We start from the raw sequence: 13552 nt of genomic DNA, 5'->3' as shown, positions 1-13552 counted from the left end.
CTAAAGATTTCATTTTGGACTTGTTACGGTTTGAAGGAATTCTATAAAAAGATTGTTTATTGCATATGTACATGGTCATCGTGCGGACACGGGTGGCGCTGTGGGTTAAACCACAGAGCCTACGACTTGCCGATCAGAAGGTCGGCGGTTCGAATCCCCGCAACGATGGGGTGAGCTCCCGTTGCTCAGTCCCTGCTCCTGTCAACCTAGCAGTTTGAAAGCACGTCAAAGTGCAAGTAGATAAATAGGCACCACTCCAGCGGGAAGGTAAACGGCATTTCCGTGCGCTGCTCTGGTTCGCCAGAAGCGGCTTAGTCATGCTGGCCACATGACCCAGAAGCTGTATGCCGGCTCCCTCAGCCAATAAAGCGAGATGAGCGCCGCAACCCCAGAGTCGGCCACGACTGGACCTAATGGTCAGGGGTCCCTTTACCTTTACCCTTATGGTCATCGTGTTGCCTAGGCATTGCTGACTTAAACAAAAATGGGCAGGTTCACCCATCTGTACTTTGAGGGCAGTTCCACCGTTGCTGGAATGAGATAAATAAAAGATGCTCAGCTTTGTAGTTCAGGTGGAAGCCCATTGGTCGCTTGCTATGTCACATGACCCCTTCCTCCCCTCCCAATTTATCTTCCCGGCCAGGCCAATGGGAACAGAAGACTCTGTATGGGGAGAGGATGAAGAAACCTCGGAACATGACTATTACAACAGCATCCCAGGAAAGGAGCCTCCGATTGGTGGGTTGGTGGACTCCCGCCTTCAGCGTGGCCCCTCCCTCAGCCATGCCCATTCTCAGTTCTCCTGCGCCAGTCATTTCAGCCAGGTGACCACCAATTGCCCTTTGCAAGTATTATTCGTGAAAATGCAATCGCCTCCTTCCGAAAATGGACTTTCTGGGGACAGGTGTGTGGGTGCCACCTTTGAGCAAAGGCCCCACAAGATGAGGAACTTTCTAATCTTAATCTTAATAATAATAATAATAATAATAATAATAATTTATTTATACCCCACTCATCTGGCTAGGCGTCCCCAGCCAGTCTGGGCGGCTTCCAGAAAAATATTAAAACACTGTAATACATCAAACATCAAAAGCTTCCCTAAACAGGGCTGCCTTCAGATGTCTTCTCAAAGTCTGGTAGATGTTGTTCTCTTTGACATCTGGTGGGAGGGCGTTCCACAGGGAGGGCGCCACCACCGAGAAGGCCCTCTGCCTGGTTCCCTGTAACTTGGCTTCTTGCAGTGAGGGAACCGCCAGAAGGCCCTCGGAGCTGAACCTCAGTGTCCGGGCAGAACGATGGGGGTGGAGACGCTCCTTCAGATATACTGGACCGATTGCCTAAGGAACCCACCTTTTTGGCCTTCCAGCCAAGCGTGACATCTGTTGTCTCCTCAATCTTCTGGTCTGTAGGTTGCGTCTCCGGCCAGGAGAGATCACAGCACTCACTCCAACTTGAACTGGGACTCCGATGCTCACGGTAAGTCATCACCACTTATTCCTCTTTCTGATTCAGTTCTCTAAGTGCTGCTCAGAGCTGGGCCTCAGTGTCCGGGCTGGATGATGGGGGTGGAGATGCTCCTTCAGGTATACTGGGCCATTGAGGCCGTTTAGGGCTTTCAAGGTCAGCACCAACACTTTGAATTGTGCTCGGAAACGTCCTGGGAGCCAATATAGGTCTTTCAGGACCAGTGTTATATGGTCTCGGCGGCCGCTCCCAGTCCCCAGTCCAGCTGCCGCATTCTGGATTAGTTGTAGTTTCTGGGTCACCTTCAAAAGTAGCCCCACGTAGAGTGCATGGCAGTACAGTGGTACCTCGGGTTACATACGCTTCAGGTTACAGACTGCACTAACCCAGAAATAGTACCTCGGGTTAAGAACTTTGCTTCAGGATGAGAACAGTCGTGGTGCCGCGGCGGCAGTGGGAGGCCCCATTAGCTAAAGTGGTGCTTCAGGTTAAGAACAGTTTAAGGTTAAGAACGGACCTCTGGAACGAATTAAGTACTTAACCGAGGTACCACTGTAGTGCAAGCGGGAGATAACCAGAACATGCACCACTCTGGCGAGACACTCTGCTGGCAGGGAGGGTCTCATCCTGCGTACCAAATGGAGCTGGTAGACAGCCGCCCTGGACACAGAATTGACCTGCGCCTCCATGGACAGCTGTGAACCCAAAATGACTCCCAGGCTGCGCAACTGGTCCTTCGGGGGCACAGTGACCCCATTTAGGACCAGGGAGACCTTATGGTGAGCTGCGAAAGCTAGACAACACGGTGTGGTTGTGTCTTCCAGGCCAGAGCTGCGATGGGTATGTCCAGGCAGATGGGAAACCCCTGGGCTCCCAAGACTATGAAGAGCACATGTATGTGAACACCCAGAGCCTGGACAACTGGGAGGCGGATGCTGGTGTACACCGAGCGGCTGACGAAAGCCCCACAAAGGACCTGTTTGATATGAGTAAGAAAGTGATATGAGTAAGAAAAGTTGCCTCGGCAGGACAGAACCTGACAGAAGTGCGCTACTCCCACCTGGCAGAACCGAACGATAATTTTTATTAATATCTCCTTCCCACACTGAATGGTGCTTGGGGTGAGTTGCGTAAGGAGGGTGAGAGAAAATGAACACAACAGAAAGTGAGTCTGATGTGAGGAGCTTTGGTGAGAGGGGGAAAGGAGTTTGTGGCAAGGAAAGGTTCTGGCCAGTGTGGTGTAGTGGTTAAGAGCGGTGGACTCGTAATCTGGTGAACTGGGTTCGCTTCCCCGCTCCTCCACATGCAGCTGCTGGGTGACCTTGGGCTAGTCACACTTCTCTGAAGTTTCTCAGCCCCACTCACCTCACAGAGTGTTTGTTGTGGGGGAGGAAGGGAAAGGAGAATGTTAACCGCTTTGAGACTCCTTCGGGTAGTGATAAAGCGGGATTTCAAATCCAAACTCCCCTCCTCCTCCTCCTCCTCCTCCTCCTCCTCCTCCTCCTCCTTCTTCTTCTTCTTCCTCCTCTTCCTCTTCCTCTTCCTCTTCCTGCCTCCCGCTCCCTTCATTGTTCTCCTCTTTTTCCTCTCTCTCTTTTCTTTTCGATTCTATTTGGTCTAGATATTATTCTATTGTACAGTCGTACCTTGGATCCCAAACGCCTTGCAAGTCAAACGTTTTAGCTCCCGAACGCCGCAAACCTCCCGGAAGTGCGTGTTCCGGTTTGCGAACGTTCTTTGGCAGCCGAACGTCTGATGCGACTTCCGCAGCTTCCAATTGGGCGCAGGAGCTTCCTGAAGCCAAGCGGAAGCCGCGCCTTGGTTTCCGAACGTTTTGGAAGTTGAACGGACTTCCGGAATGGACTCCGTTCGACTTCTGAGGTACGACTGTATTGTGAAAAATTTGAAGGGCTCCTGGCACCATTTTCTCTCCGACTTTCTGCGCTCAACATGGACAGGGCAGTTGTTGCATTTAGGCCAAGTGGCTAAATTCTGCACCGAGAAAAGCTTCATCTAAGCCAGTGGTTCTCAATCTGTGGGTCCCCAGATGTTGTTGGACTACAACTCCCATCATCCCCGAGCTCTGGCCTTGCTTAGATCAGGTTGAGAACCGCTGATCTAAGTAAATAGTAATGTAGTGTGTTAGCAGTGGGTCAGGCACGTTGACCACCCCTTGCACACCATCCATTAGCCATTTCGGAAAATAGACCATGACTCAGTGCTAGAGACACGGGTGGCCCTGTGGGTTAAACCACAGAGCCTAGGGCTTGCCGATCAGAAGGTCGGCGATCAGAAGGTCGGCGGTTCGAATCCCCGCAATGGGGTGGGCTCCCGTTGTTCGGTCCCAGCTCCTGCCAAGCTAGCAGTTCAAAAGCACATCAAAGTGCAAGTAGATAAATAGGTACCGCTCCGGCGGGAAGGTAAACGGTGTTTCTGTGCGCTGCTCTGGTTCGCCAGAAGTGGCTTAGTCCTGCTGGCCACATGACCCGGAAGCTGTACGCCGGCTCCCTCGGCCAGTAAAGCGAGATGAGCGCCGCAACCCCAGAGTCGGCCATGACTGGACCTAATGGTCAGGGGTCCCTTTACCTTTTACAGTGCTAGAGCATCTGCGTTTCATGCAGAAAGCCCCAGACTCAAACATGGATGGGATCTTCTTCTTTGGCGATCCCTCGCAGCCAAGTAAGATTGTCTTCCACAAACACGGTTTTAACAGTGAGTCCGTAAGTGACTGCGGAGGCCAATTCTGGATCCACACGTCCTTCCACAGTGGGGACATTGGTTTCCAGTTGGGAGTTGATCATGGTGTGGATTTGTCAAGCGTGCCTTCCTCTTAGCCCATTTCTCCCTTGCGTCCTGAGTTCGAGTGTCTTCAAAGCCCACGACACCTTTGGTAAAGGTTCTCCATCTGGAGCGCTCGCAGGCCAGTGTTTCCCAGTTGTCGGTGTTTATACTACATTTTTAAAGATTTGCCTTGAGACAGTCTTTAAACCTGTTTTGTTGACCACCAGCATTACGCTTTCCATTTTTAAGTTCGGAATAGAGTAGTTGCTTTGGAAGACTGCAATCAGGCATCCGCACAACATGACCAGTCCAACGAAGTTGATGTTGAAGAATCATCGCTTTGACACTCGGGATCTTTGCTTCTTCCAGTACACTGGCATTAGTTCGCCTGTCTTCTCAAGTGATGTGTCAAATACTTCGGAGACACCATTGATGGAATCAGAACTCAGGCAGTACCCAGCTCAATGTGCCGATGGTCTGACTCAGTGTTAGGTGACTTTCTATGCTCCTAAGGACAATGACCATAAGCTCACTCCAGATTTGACAGCAACAGCAAAGAGTCTGAGATGTCAGGTGTGGCTTCAGCACCACGGACAGCACTAAGGCAGAGATGTGGGCCTTCTAGGACCAGGATGGGGTGTGGAAACTACAGTGGTGCCTCGCAAGACGAAATTAATCCGTTCCGCGAGTCTCTTCGTCTTGCGGTTTTTTCGTCTTGCGAAGCACGGCTATTAGCGGCTTAGCGGCTTAGCGGCTATTAACGGCTTAGCGGCTTTAAGAAAAAGGAAACAAACTCGCAAGAACTCGCAAGACGTTTCGTCTTGCGAAGAAAGCCCATAGGGAAATTCGTCTTGCGGAACGACTCAAAAAACGGAAAACCCTTTCGTCTAGCGAGTTTTTCGTCTTGCGAGGCATTCGTCTTGCGGGGCAACACTGTAGCCTGCTGCTTCATTGCTCCATCCACTTTCGCCTCTGCCCCCACCCACCACTGACAAGGGTGTGTGGCCCTTGACTGAGTTCTTTTGGTTTCCCCCAGGGCCGTTTGAAGATGCTCTGAAGCTCCACGAATCCATGTCAGCTTGCGGTGCAGGTGTCGGCGGCGGCAGCCCGCCGATTGAGGACCAGTGGCCCAGCCCACCCACCCGGAAGGCCCCCATCGCCCCCACGGAGGAGCAGCTGAAGCAGGAGCCCTGGTACCGCGGGAAGCTGAGCCGGAGGGACGCGGAGAAGCTGCTGCAGGTGGATGGGGATTTCCTGGTCAGGGACAGCGTCACTAACCCGGGACAATACGTCCTGACCGGGATGCAAAGCGGGCAGCCCAAGCACTTGCTTCTGGTGGACCCGGAAGGCGTGGTAAGCAGCCGAACCTCAATGAGGCTGGGTTTGCGGTTATGCGTGGCTGGACACTGAGGCCTCCATTGGTCTCAGTGGGTCTCCCCTGAGTCTGACGTGCCCTGTGCAGACGGGAGGGAAAAGGCACTTTGCACGCGCCTAGGGTACTTTTTAAATATGTATTTTATTTAAGTTATTTGTATACCGCCCTTCATATATATATGCCAGGGCAGTTCGCAATCAGAACACAACCATGCTGTTTAGATAATACTGAACATATACACAACCCAAAATCATTTTTCAAATTCGCCATGACACCAGCACCCATCCAGAAAGCAGAATTTTGTAACGTGATCAAATTTCGGTGCTTAGAATAGAGCTTCCTTTGCTCCCAGATTAAAGAAAAATAAGCAAAATACCATGAAAAAGGAGCCCCAAAGACAACTTACGTTCTGCATAGAAATTTTCTGTATTTTTAGGCAACTTTTATTTGGATGAAGACTTTTAGTATTTCATATCTGTACGGTTGGATTGAATTTCCTAAGCATTCTGTATTTTATTGTCATAAATTGCTGCTTCTGCCTGGCAGAAGCGATCTATAAATATAGGGGTGCATGCAGCGTTGCTCTTACACAGAGTAGACCCATTGAAGCGCATGAACACAGCACACTTGGGTTCATTAATTTCCATGGTCTGCTCCGAGTAGGATTTACCTAATTTCTTTCTTAAAATCTATACACAAAGGTGGTTTACCAAAAAAAGATATTAACCTTTCAAACTTTAATAAGATTACCAGTAAGAAAAATTAACAACAGGAATTTAAAACTTATTTTAAAAGTCAAAATAGCAATGGGCTAAATACAGATTCAAGCTCACATAAACTTTCGAAACGTTTGGATGCATAACGGACTGGACCGGACAAAACTGGTGACCTGTTCCTTTAAGGAAGGGCGTGGCCACAGGTGGGAGGGGACTGTGTCAGATGTTGGGTGTGGCTAAAGGGGCAGGGGGCGGAGCCTCAGGCCTGATTCTACCAGTGCTTGCAAGATCTATGTGCTTGCGCTGTTTCTCCCATGGGCAAAGATTAAACCTCTTGCTCTCCTCACCTGTTTGCTTCAGGTGAGGACAAAGGATGCCTTGTTTGAGAACATCAGCCACCTGATAAACTACCACCTGCAGAACGAACAGCCCATCGTTGCCGCCGAAAGCGAGCTCCACCTGCGACAGGCGGTAAGGTGGAAACAATGACGGGTAAGTACCCACTCTCTGCTCTGGTGGCATGATATTGGTGCATCGTTGCATCGGTGGCTTGTGTAACTGACTGCCACTAGATGGAGGGGAATGCACCATGAGCAGCGATGACTTCAAATAATGCTAAAATTAAACAAGGTTGTGCAACTCCATATAGAAGAGGCTTAGGTAAAGGTAAAGGGACCCCTGACCATTAGGTCCAGTCGTGGCCGACTCTGGGGTTGTGGCGCTCATCTCGCTTTATTGGCTGAGGGAGCCGGCGTACAGCTTCCGGGTCATGTAGTATATCAATATTTCAATTTCAATATACGTAAGCGTCTTCTGGGACGCGGGTGGCGCTGTGGGTTAAATCACAGAGCCTAGGACTTGCTGATCAGAAGGTCGGCGGTTTGAATCCCCGCAACGACGGGGTGAGCTCCCATTGCTCGGTCCCTGCTCCTGCCCACCTAGCAGTTCGAAAGCACGTCAAAGTGCAAGTAGACAAATAGGTAGCGCTCCGGCGGGAAGGTAAACGGCGTTTCCGTGCGCTGCTCTGGTTCGCCAGAAGCGGCTTAGTCCTGCTGGCCACATGATCCGGAAGCTCTACGCCAGCTCCCTCGGCCAGTAAAGCGAGATGAGTGCAGCAACCCCAGAGTCGGCCACGACTGGACCTAATGGCCAGGGGCCCCTTTACCTTTAAGGAAAATATCTTATTTTAAAAAGGGGGAGGAAGGAAGAAACCAGAGATATGTGGAGCAGTGCAGAAACCACAAGGGGTCCTCCGTTGCTCCCCTTACTGAAATGTCTTTTCCATTAGGAATCTGGCCCTCTGCGCAGAAGATGACCCAGCCTTCCTACCAGACAAATCTGGGACTGGAATCCTTGCTTTGCAGAAGCAGCAATCTATTGGCGGAGGAGAGACATTGAGAGATCTGGAGTCAGAAATCCTGGATTCTACCTGAATCGCCACCTTCCCGATTTGCTCTGCTCCATCACCAGTCGCTCCCACTTTTTAAAATTCTTTTTTAAAGTCCAGCCATCTCCTTCTCCCACTCCAGATATGGGGTGGAACGCTTTAAATCAGTCCAGGTGGCCTACACTGCAAGGAGGCCTGTGCCCAGCTTTCTAGCAAATCAGCTCAGAGTTGCTGAGGTTTCTGTTTTATTAAAAATGGATTAGGGTTGGGGCAGGGAGCATAGCTGTCAACTTACAGATTTGAAAATAAGGGACCAGCAGCCTTGAAAATAAGGGACCTGAAGCCTCACCTGTTCCAGGCACTCCAGTCTTCCTGTCCTCCTGCAGTCTGGTCAAACTCATGCTGGTAGCTTCAAGAACACTGTCCAAACAACTTTGTAACCAGAGGTTCAACTGAATAGAATCTGAATCACATGCACCACAAGGCCTATGCAGCCTCAACTTAAGATGGCTCCCCGGCCTGGCTTTGCACTGCAAAGTTTGCAGCAGCACGTGCAACAAAATGGCGTCCAGCATTCAAAAACCCCCTCAGCTTGCATTAACTAGCCACACACAAGGCATGCAAGCTCCACCCCCCAGTCGTTCTTAGACTCCTTATTGGGTGAGCAACGCAGCCAAGCAACACAGTTGGAGCCTCCCTCCTCCCTGGCCGGCAGGGAGGGAGGGAGAGGAGCTGCCTCCTTTGAAATTTAAGGGACATCATTTAAGGGACATCCATCAATAAGGGACAGCAGCGGGACACGGCGCTGGGATAAGGGACTGCCCCTTCAAATAAGGGACACTTGACAGCTATGGCAGGGAGGCAGGAGAGAAGCTAGGCTAGGTCTCACTTTCTAGATGAAAACGGAGATTCTCGATTGGAATGAGAGGCAGCCAAGATGTTCTGGGGGCTGTCTGCCTCCGCCTGGCTTTGGAATCAACAACAGGCTTTTAAAATATATATATAGGGCAATCCAGTTTCAAATCCAGTGAAGGGATCTTCTTCCCAAACAGCCTGCGGCAGAGGCAGTCGAGGAACAACTGTGTGGTTCTCTAACCTCCTTTTCTGCAAAGTGTCTTCCTTTCTCTGAATTCTGTGGGTTTCTGGAGTCGCTGGAAGGGAAGGGAGAAGGGTGCAAATGATCTGGAACTGCTTGCCTGACACTGCCTGGTTTTTCTCCCTACAGACATTGGTGCTCCTTTCAGTTAATGGGAGTTTGGAAGGCTCCAACACCACATGTTTTATCTAAAAATTATCTCTTAGGACCGGCTGCTTTTGGGTCATGGTGGCTGAAAAATCCCCTCCTGTGCCACCAGGGGGTGCTGTGACGCTAGGGCAGCACTTCAAAGTTGCTTCTCTTTTTCCAGTGCAAACAAACAAACCCGCCTTCTCTAGGCATGCCCCACTTCTCTCTGATCTATCACATTGCTGCCTAGATTTTTTTATTTAAAAAAGAAACTCGTTTTGCCCATTCCCTCCCCAGGCGAATGTCTTCAGAACTCTTAGCACATATATGAATAAATATGGCCTATTCTATCGCACAGTTATCCACGGAAACATTTGATGTCCGGAAAGCACTGGCTGTTTTAAATATGTTTCTAATTAAACACGGAAATGCTTAACATTGCTCTTAAGTCTCTTTGTTTCCTTGTTTGTTTGATGGCTGTTGTTTTCCCTGCTCAAAAAAATGAAAATAAAATGTTTTGATGTACGCATCATTTAGACATTAACGTTCGATCTTCTGAATGTGACAGAAAAACCGAAACTCCTTTCTCAAGAGAAGAAAACTTCTTTCAAGTATAGTGGTACCTTGGTTCTCAAACACCTTGGTACTAGAACAACTTGGAACCCAAACACTGCAAACCCAGAAGTAAGTGTTCCTGTTTGCGAACCTTTTTCGGAAGCCGAATGTGCTCAGTTTTGACCAAACTGCAGGAGGCAGTGGAAGACAGGAGTGCCTGGCGTGCTCTGGTCCAGGGGGTCACCAAGAGTCGGACACGACTAAACGACTAAACAACAAGAAGTCCCTAGTCTCGCAGGTCTTGATCTCGCACTCTAACCATTGCACCATGCCGGCTGACATTTTTATAAGCCGTTCCAGCCAGATTCGGCTACCGCACTGAGCATTGACGCCGGCGAATTCCTTGCCACTTTGCCACAAAGGGAGACACGTTTGTAGCTTTCTGAGACGCCCACTTCTCTCTTTGATCGTTCTTTTGTGCTGTTTGGCTTCTGCCAAGATAATTGCATCATCCTCTGGAGTGGACGCTTCTGCAGGCTGCCTGAGACGGTCTCCTTGCCGCTCAGAGCCTTGGAATAACCTTCAGCCAATTACGGCGCTGGGCACTTGGCTGTTGCGGCCTCCTCCTGGCTCCCAGATCTGCTGCGGACACAGATCTTGGAGGGCTGTCTCTTTTTTGACTGCTACTCCCTTCCCACCCACCCCTCTGCTGCACTTTGCAGGGTTTTAATTGCCTGAAATTTTTTCCCCTTTCTTCCGCCTTGGCAAGAGGTCTCTGCTGAAATAAAACAAAGATCAAATTGGTTTGGGAAAGAGGGAATCCAGCTATGAGCAGATGGCGGAGGGGAGAAGTTTATGTGTGCTTTTTCAAGATTGTTCCTCTCCTCGTCCTTCCCCCCCCCCTCATTTTTCCACATCTTGCTTAGAAGTGTGTCAACACGAATCCTTCGAACTACCCAGAGATTTTCTTTTCAGCGCCGGAGGCAATAATTCAGTATTGCAGTTTTCTCGGTTCTTCTCTGATTTGATTTGCCGCAATCTCGTTCCCTCTCTCTTCCCTCGCAACCTGCGGCCTTTTCTGGGGAGCTGATGGAATCCCACCCCCTCAATTTACATAAATTTGCTATTATTATTATTATGCTTTTGCTCTTCTGTGTGGAGGAGAGAGCAGAGACTGACAACAGGAGGGAAGGGGGGAAGGATGGCCGGCAGTGGGGTACCATTAATATTATTATTCATTCAACTTATGTTGTTGTTGTTTAGTCATTTAGTTGTGTCCGCCTCTTCGTGACCCCCTGGACCAGAGCACGCCAGGCCCTCCTGTCTTCCACTGCCTCCCGCAGTTTGGTCAAACTCATGTTGGTAGCTTTGAGAACACTGTCCCACCATCTCGTCCTCTGTCGTCCCCTTCTCCTTGTGCCCTCCATCTTTCCCAACATCAGGGTCTCTTGCAGGGAGTCTTCTCTTCTCATGAGGTGGCCAAAGTCTTGGAGCCTCAGCTTCAGGATCTGTCCTTCCAGTGAGCACTCAGGGCTGATTTCCTTCAGAATGGAGAGGTTTGATCTTCTTGCAGTCCATGGGACTCTCAAGAGTCTCTTCCAGCACCAGAATTCAAAAGCATCCATTCTTCGGCGATCAGCCTTCTTTATGGTCCAGCTCTCACTTCCATACATCACTACTGGGAAAACCATAGCTTTTACTATACGGACCTTATACACCTTATACATTCAACTTATACACCACCCTATACCTGGAGGTCTCAGGACAGTTCAAGACCACAACAGATAAAACCAAACCAAAAGCAATAATCCCCAAAACCCGCACCAAAATAGCCACATTTTAAAGGGGATGTCAATAAGATCAACCAAAGGCCTGGTTAAAAAGGAACGGTTTTTGCCTGGTGCCTAAAGGTGTATAATGAAGGCACCAGGCGAACTTCCCTGGGGAAAGCATTCCACAGATGGGGAGCCACCACAGAGAAGGCCCTGTTCTTGTGTTGCCACCCTCTGGACCTCTCAAGGAGAAGAGGTACACGAAGAAGGGCCTCAGAAGATGCAGAACATAGGTGTGACCCCGGCATCTAGTGTTATAAGAATTTAAGGTCTCAAATATACAAATTGTTGTTGTTGTTGTTGTTGTTTAGCCATTTAGTCGTGTCCGACTCTTCGTGACCCCCTGGACCAGAGCACGCCAGGCCCTCCTGTCTTCCACTGCCTCTCACAGTTTGGTCAAACTCATGCTGGTAGCTTCAAGAACACTGTCCCACCATCTCTGTCGTCCCCTTCTCCTTGCGCCCTCCATCTTCCCCACATCAGGGTCTTTCCCAGGGAGTCTTCTCTTCTCATGAGGTGGCCAAAGTCTTGGAGCCTCAGCTTCAGGATCTGTCCTTCCAGTGAGCACTCAGGGCTGATTTCCTTCAGAATGGGAAATATATAAATTAAATGTTTATAACTTGACAAGGCAAACATATACGTAAGTATATAAACCACTTGTCTGCAAATGGTACAGTGGTACCTCAGGTTACAGATGCTTCAGGTTACAGACTCCGTTAACCTAGAAATAGTGCTTCAGGTTAAGAACTTTGCTTCAGGATGAGAACAGAAATTGGGCTCCGTCGGCACGGTGGCAGCAGGAGGCCCCATTAGCTAAAGTGGTCTTCAGGTTAAGAACAGTTTCAGGTTAAGAACGGACCTCCGGAACGAATTAAGTACTTAACCCGAGGTACCACTGTACAGGAGAGCAATCCTGAAACCATTTTGTCTCTCCTCAATTGACCTCAAATGTTTCTCTGCCAGGAGGAAGGAAATGGGAAAAACCTCTCCATTGTCTTTTGCTCACCTGCCTTAAGGGCATCTCAGTGTATGAATAGGGCGAGCCTGTGACCTGGATTCAGAAATTAAAGTATTTACCATCACAAAAGAATGGCAGGGCTGCCCAAATAAAGCAATCACGGGCCATTGTCAAATCTGTTGCAGCCCGATTCTTCTGTGATGTATGTGTGGTGTTTTGGGGGGTGGTCTTGAGCTACAGGGGGCAATTTCAAAAGTCTATATAAGAGCTTGCACACCAATGTTCTGGGTTCATCCTTCCTCCTGCGTGTGGTGAGTGGGGACCCTGTTGCAAGAGTTGAATAGAGATCAGGCTTACTAGCTGCTTTGCTTCTCAATCTTCTTCTTCCTCTTCTTCTTCATCGTCTTCTTCTTCCTCCTCTTCTTCTTCCTCCTCCTCTTCCTCTTCTTCTTCATCGTCTTCTTCTTCCTCCTCTTCTTCTTCCTCCTCCTCTTCCTCTTCTTCTTCCTCCTCCTCCTCCTCTTCTTCTTCCTCTTCTTCTTCTTTCTCCTCCTCCTCTTCTTCCTCTTCTTCTTCCTCCTCCTCCTCCTCTTCTTCTTCCTCTTCTTCTTCTTTCTCCTCCTCCTCTTCTTCCTCTTCTTCTTCCTCTTCTTCTTCTTTCTCCTCCTCCTCTTCTTCTTCTTCTTCCTCCTCCTCCTCCTCCTCCTCCTCCTCCTCCTCCTCTTCTTCTTCTTCCTCCTCCTCCTCCTCTTCTTCTTTGACGATCACTCGTAGCGAGTAAGATTGTGTTCCATAAACACGGTTTTAACAATGAGTCCGTAAGTGTCTGTGGAGGCCAATTCTGGATCCACACGTCCTTCCACAGCGGGGACATTGGTTTACGGGCAGGGTTTGATCAAGGTGTGGATTTGCCAAGCCTGCCTTCCTCTTAGCACGTTTCCCCCTTTCATCCTGAGTTGGAGTGTCTTCAAAGCCCATGACACCTTTGGTCAAGGCTGTTCTCCAACTGGAGCGCTCGCAGGCCAGTGTTTCCTCTGGCTGGCCTCTGTCATTTTCTCCTACCAGTAGGGAACCCACTTAAAGACCCTACAGTGCTACCTCAGTTTACATGCGCTTCAGGTTACAGATCCGCTAACCCAGAAATAGTGCTTCAGGTTAAGAACTTTGCTTCAGGATGAGAACAGAAATTGTGCTGCGGCAGCGCGGCAGCAGCAGGAAGCCCCATTAGCTCAAGTGGTGCTTCAGGTTAAGAACAGTTT

General features: G+C 49.5%; 1 protein-coding gene across 2 annotated transcripts in view; it reads left to right on the top strand.

Moving 5' to 3' along the window:
- Positions 1–9389, top strand: part of SHC2 (SHC adaptor protein 2) — a 33358-nt gene extending 23969 nt beyond the window's left edge. For both annotated transcript variants that reach the window (XM_028714018.2, XM_028714017.2), the window contains 6 exons: positions 644–824; positions 1410–1476; positions 2289–2453; positions 5282–5598; positions 6697–6828; positions 7625–9389. In XM_028714018.2, the coding sequence (XP_028569851.2) occupies positions 644–824; positions 1410–1476; positions 2289–2453; positions 5282–5598; positions 6697–6825 (859 nt within the window). In that variant the 3' untranslated portion in view covers positions 6826–6828; positions 7625–9389. The remainder of the gene's footprint in view (positions 1–643; positions 825–1409; positions 1477–2288; positions 2454–5281; positions 5599–6696; positions 6829–7624) is intronic.
- The last annotated feature ends 4163 nt before the right edge of the window (positions 9390–13552 follow it).

Source organism: Podarcis muralis, chromosome 18, assembly GCF_964188315.1.
Source record: "Podarcis muralis chromosome 18, rPodMur119.hap1.1, whole genome shotgun sequence".
Taxonomy (NCBI): Eukaryota; Metazoa; Chordata; class Lepidosauria; order Squamata; family Lacertidae; genus Podarcis; species Podarcis muralis.
Note: the sequence above shows the minus strand (reverse complement) of the source record. Positions and strands in the feature narration are given on the sequence as shown.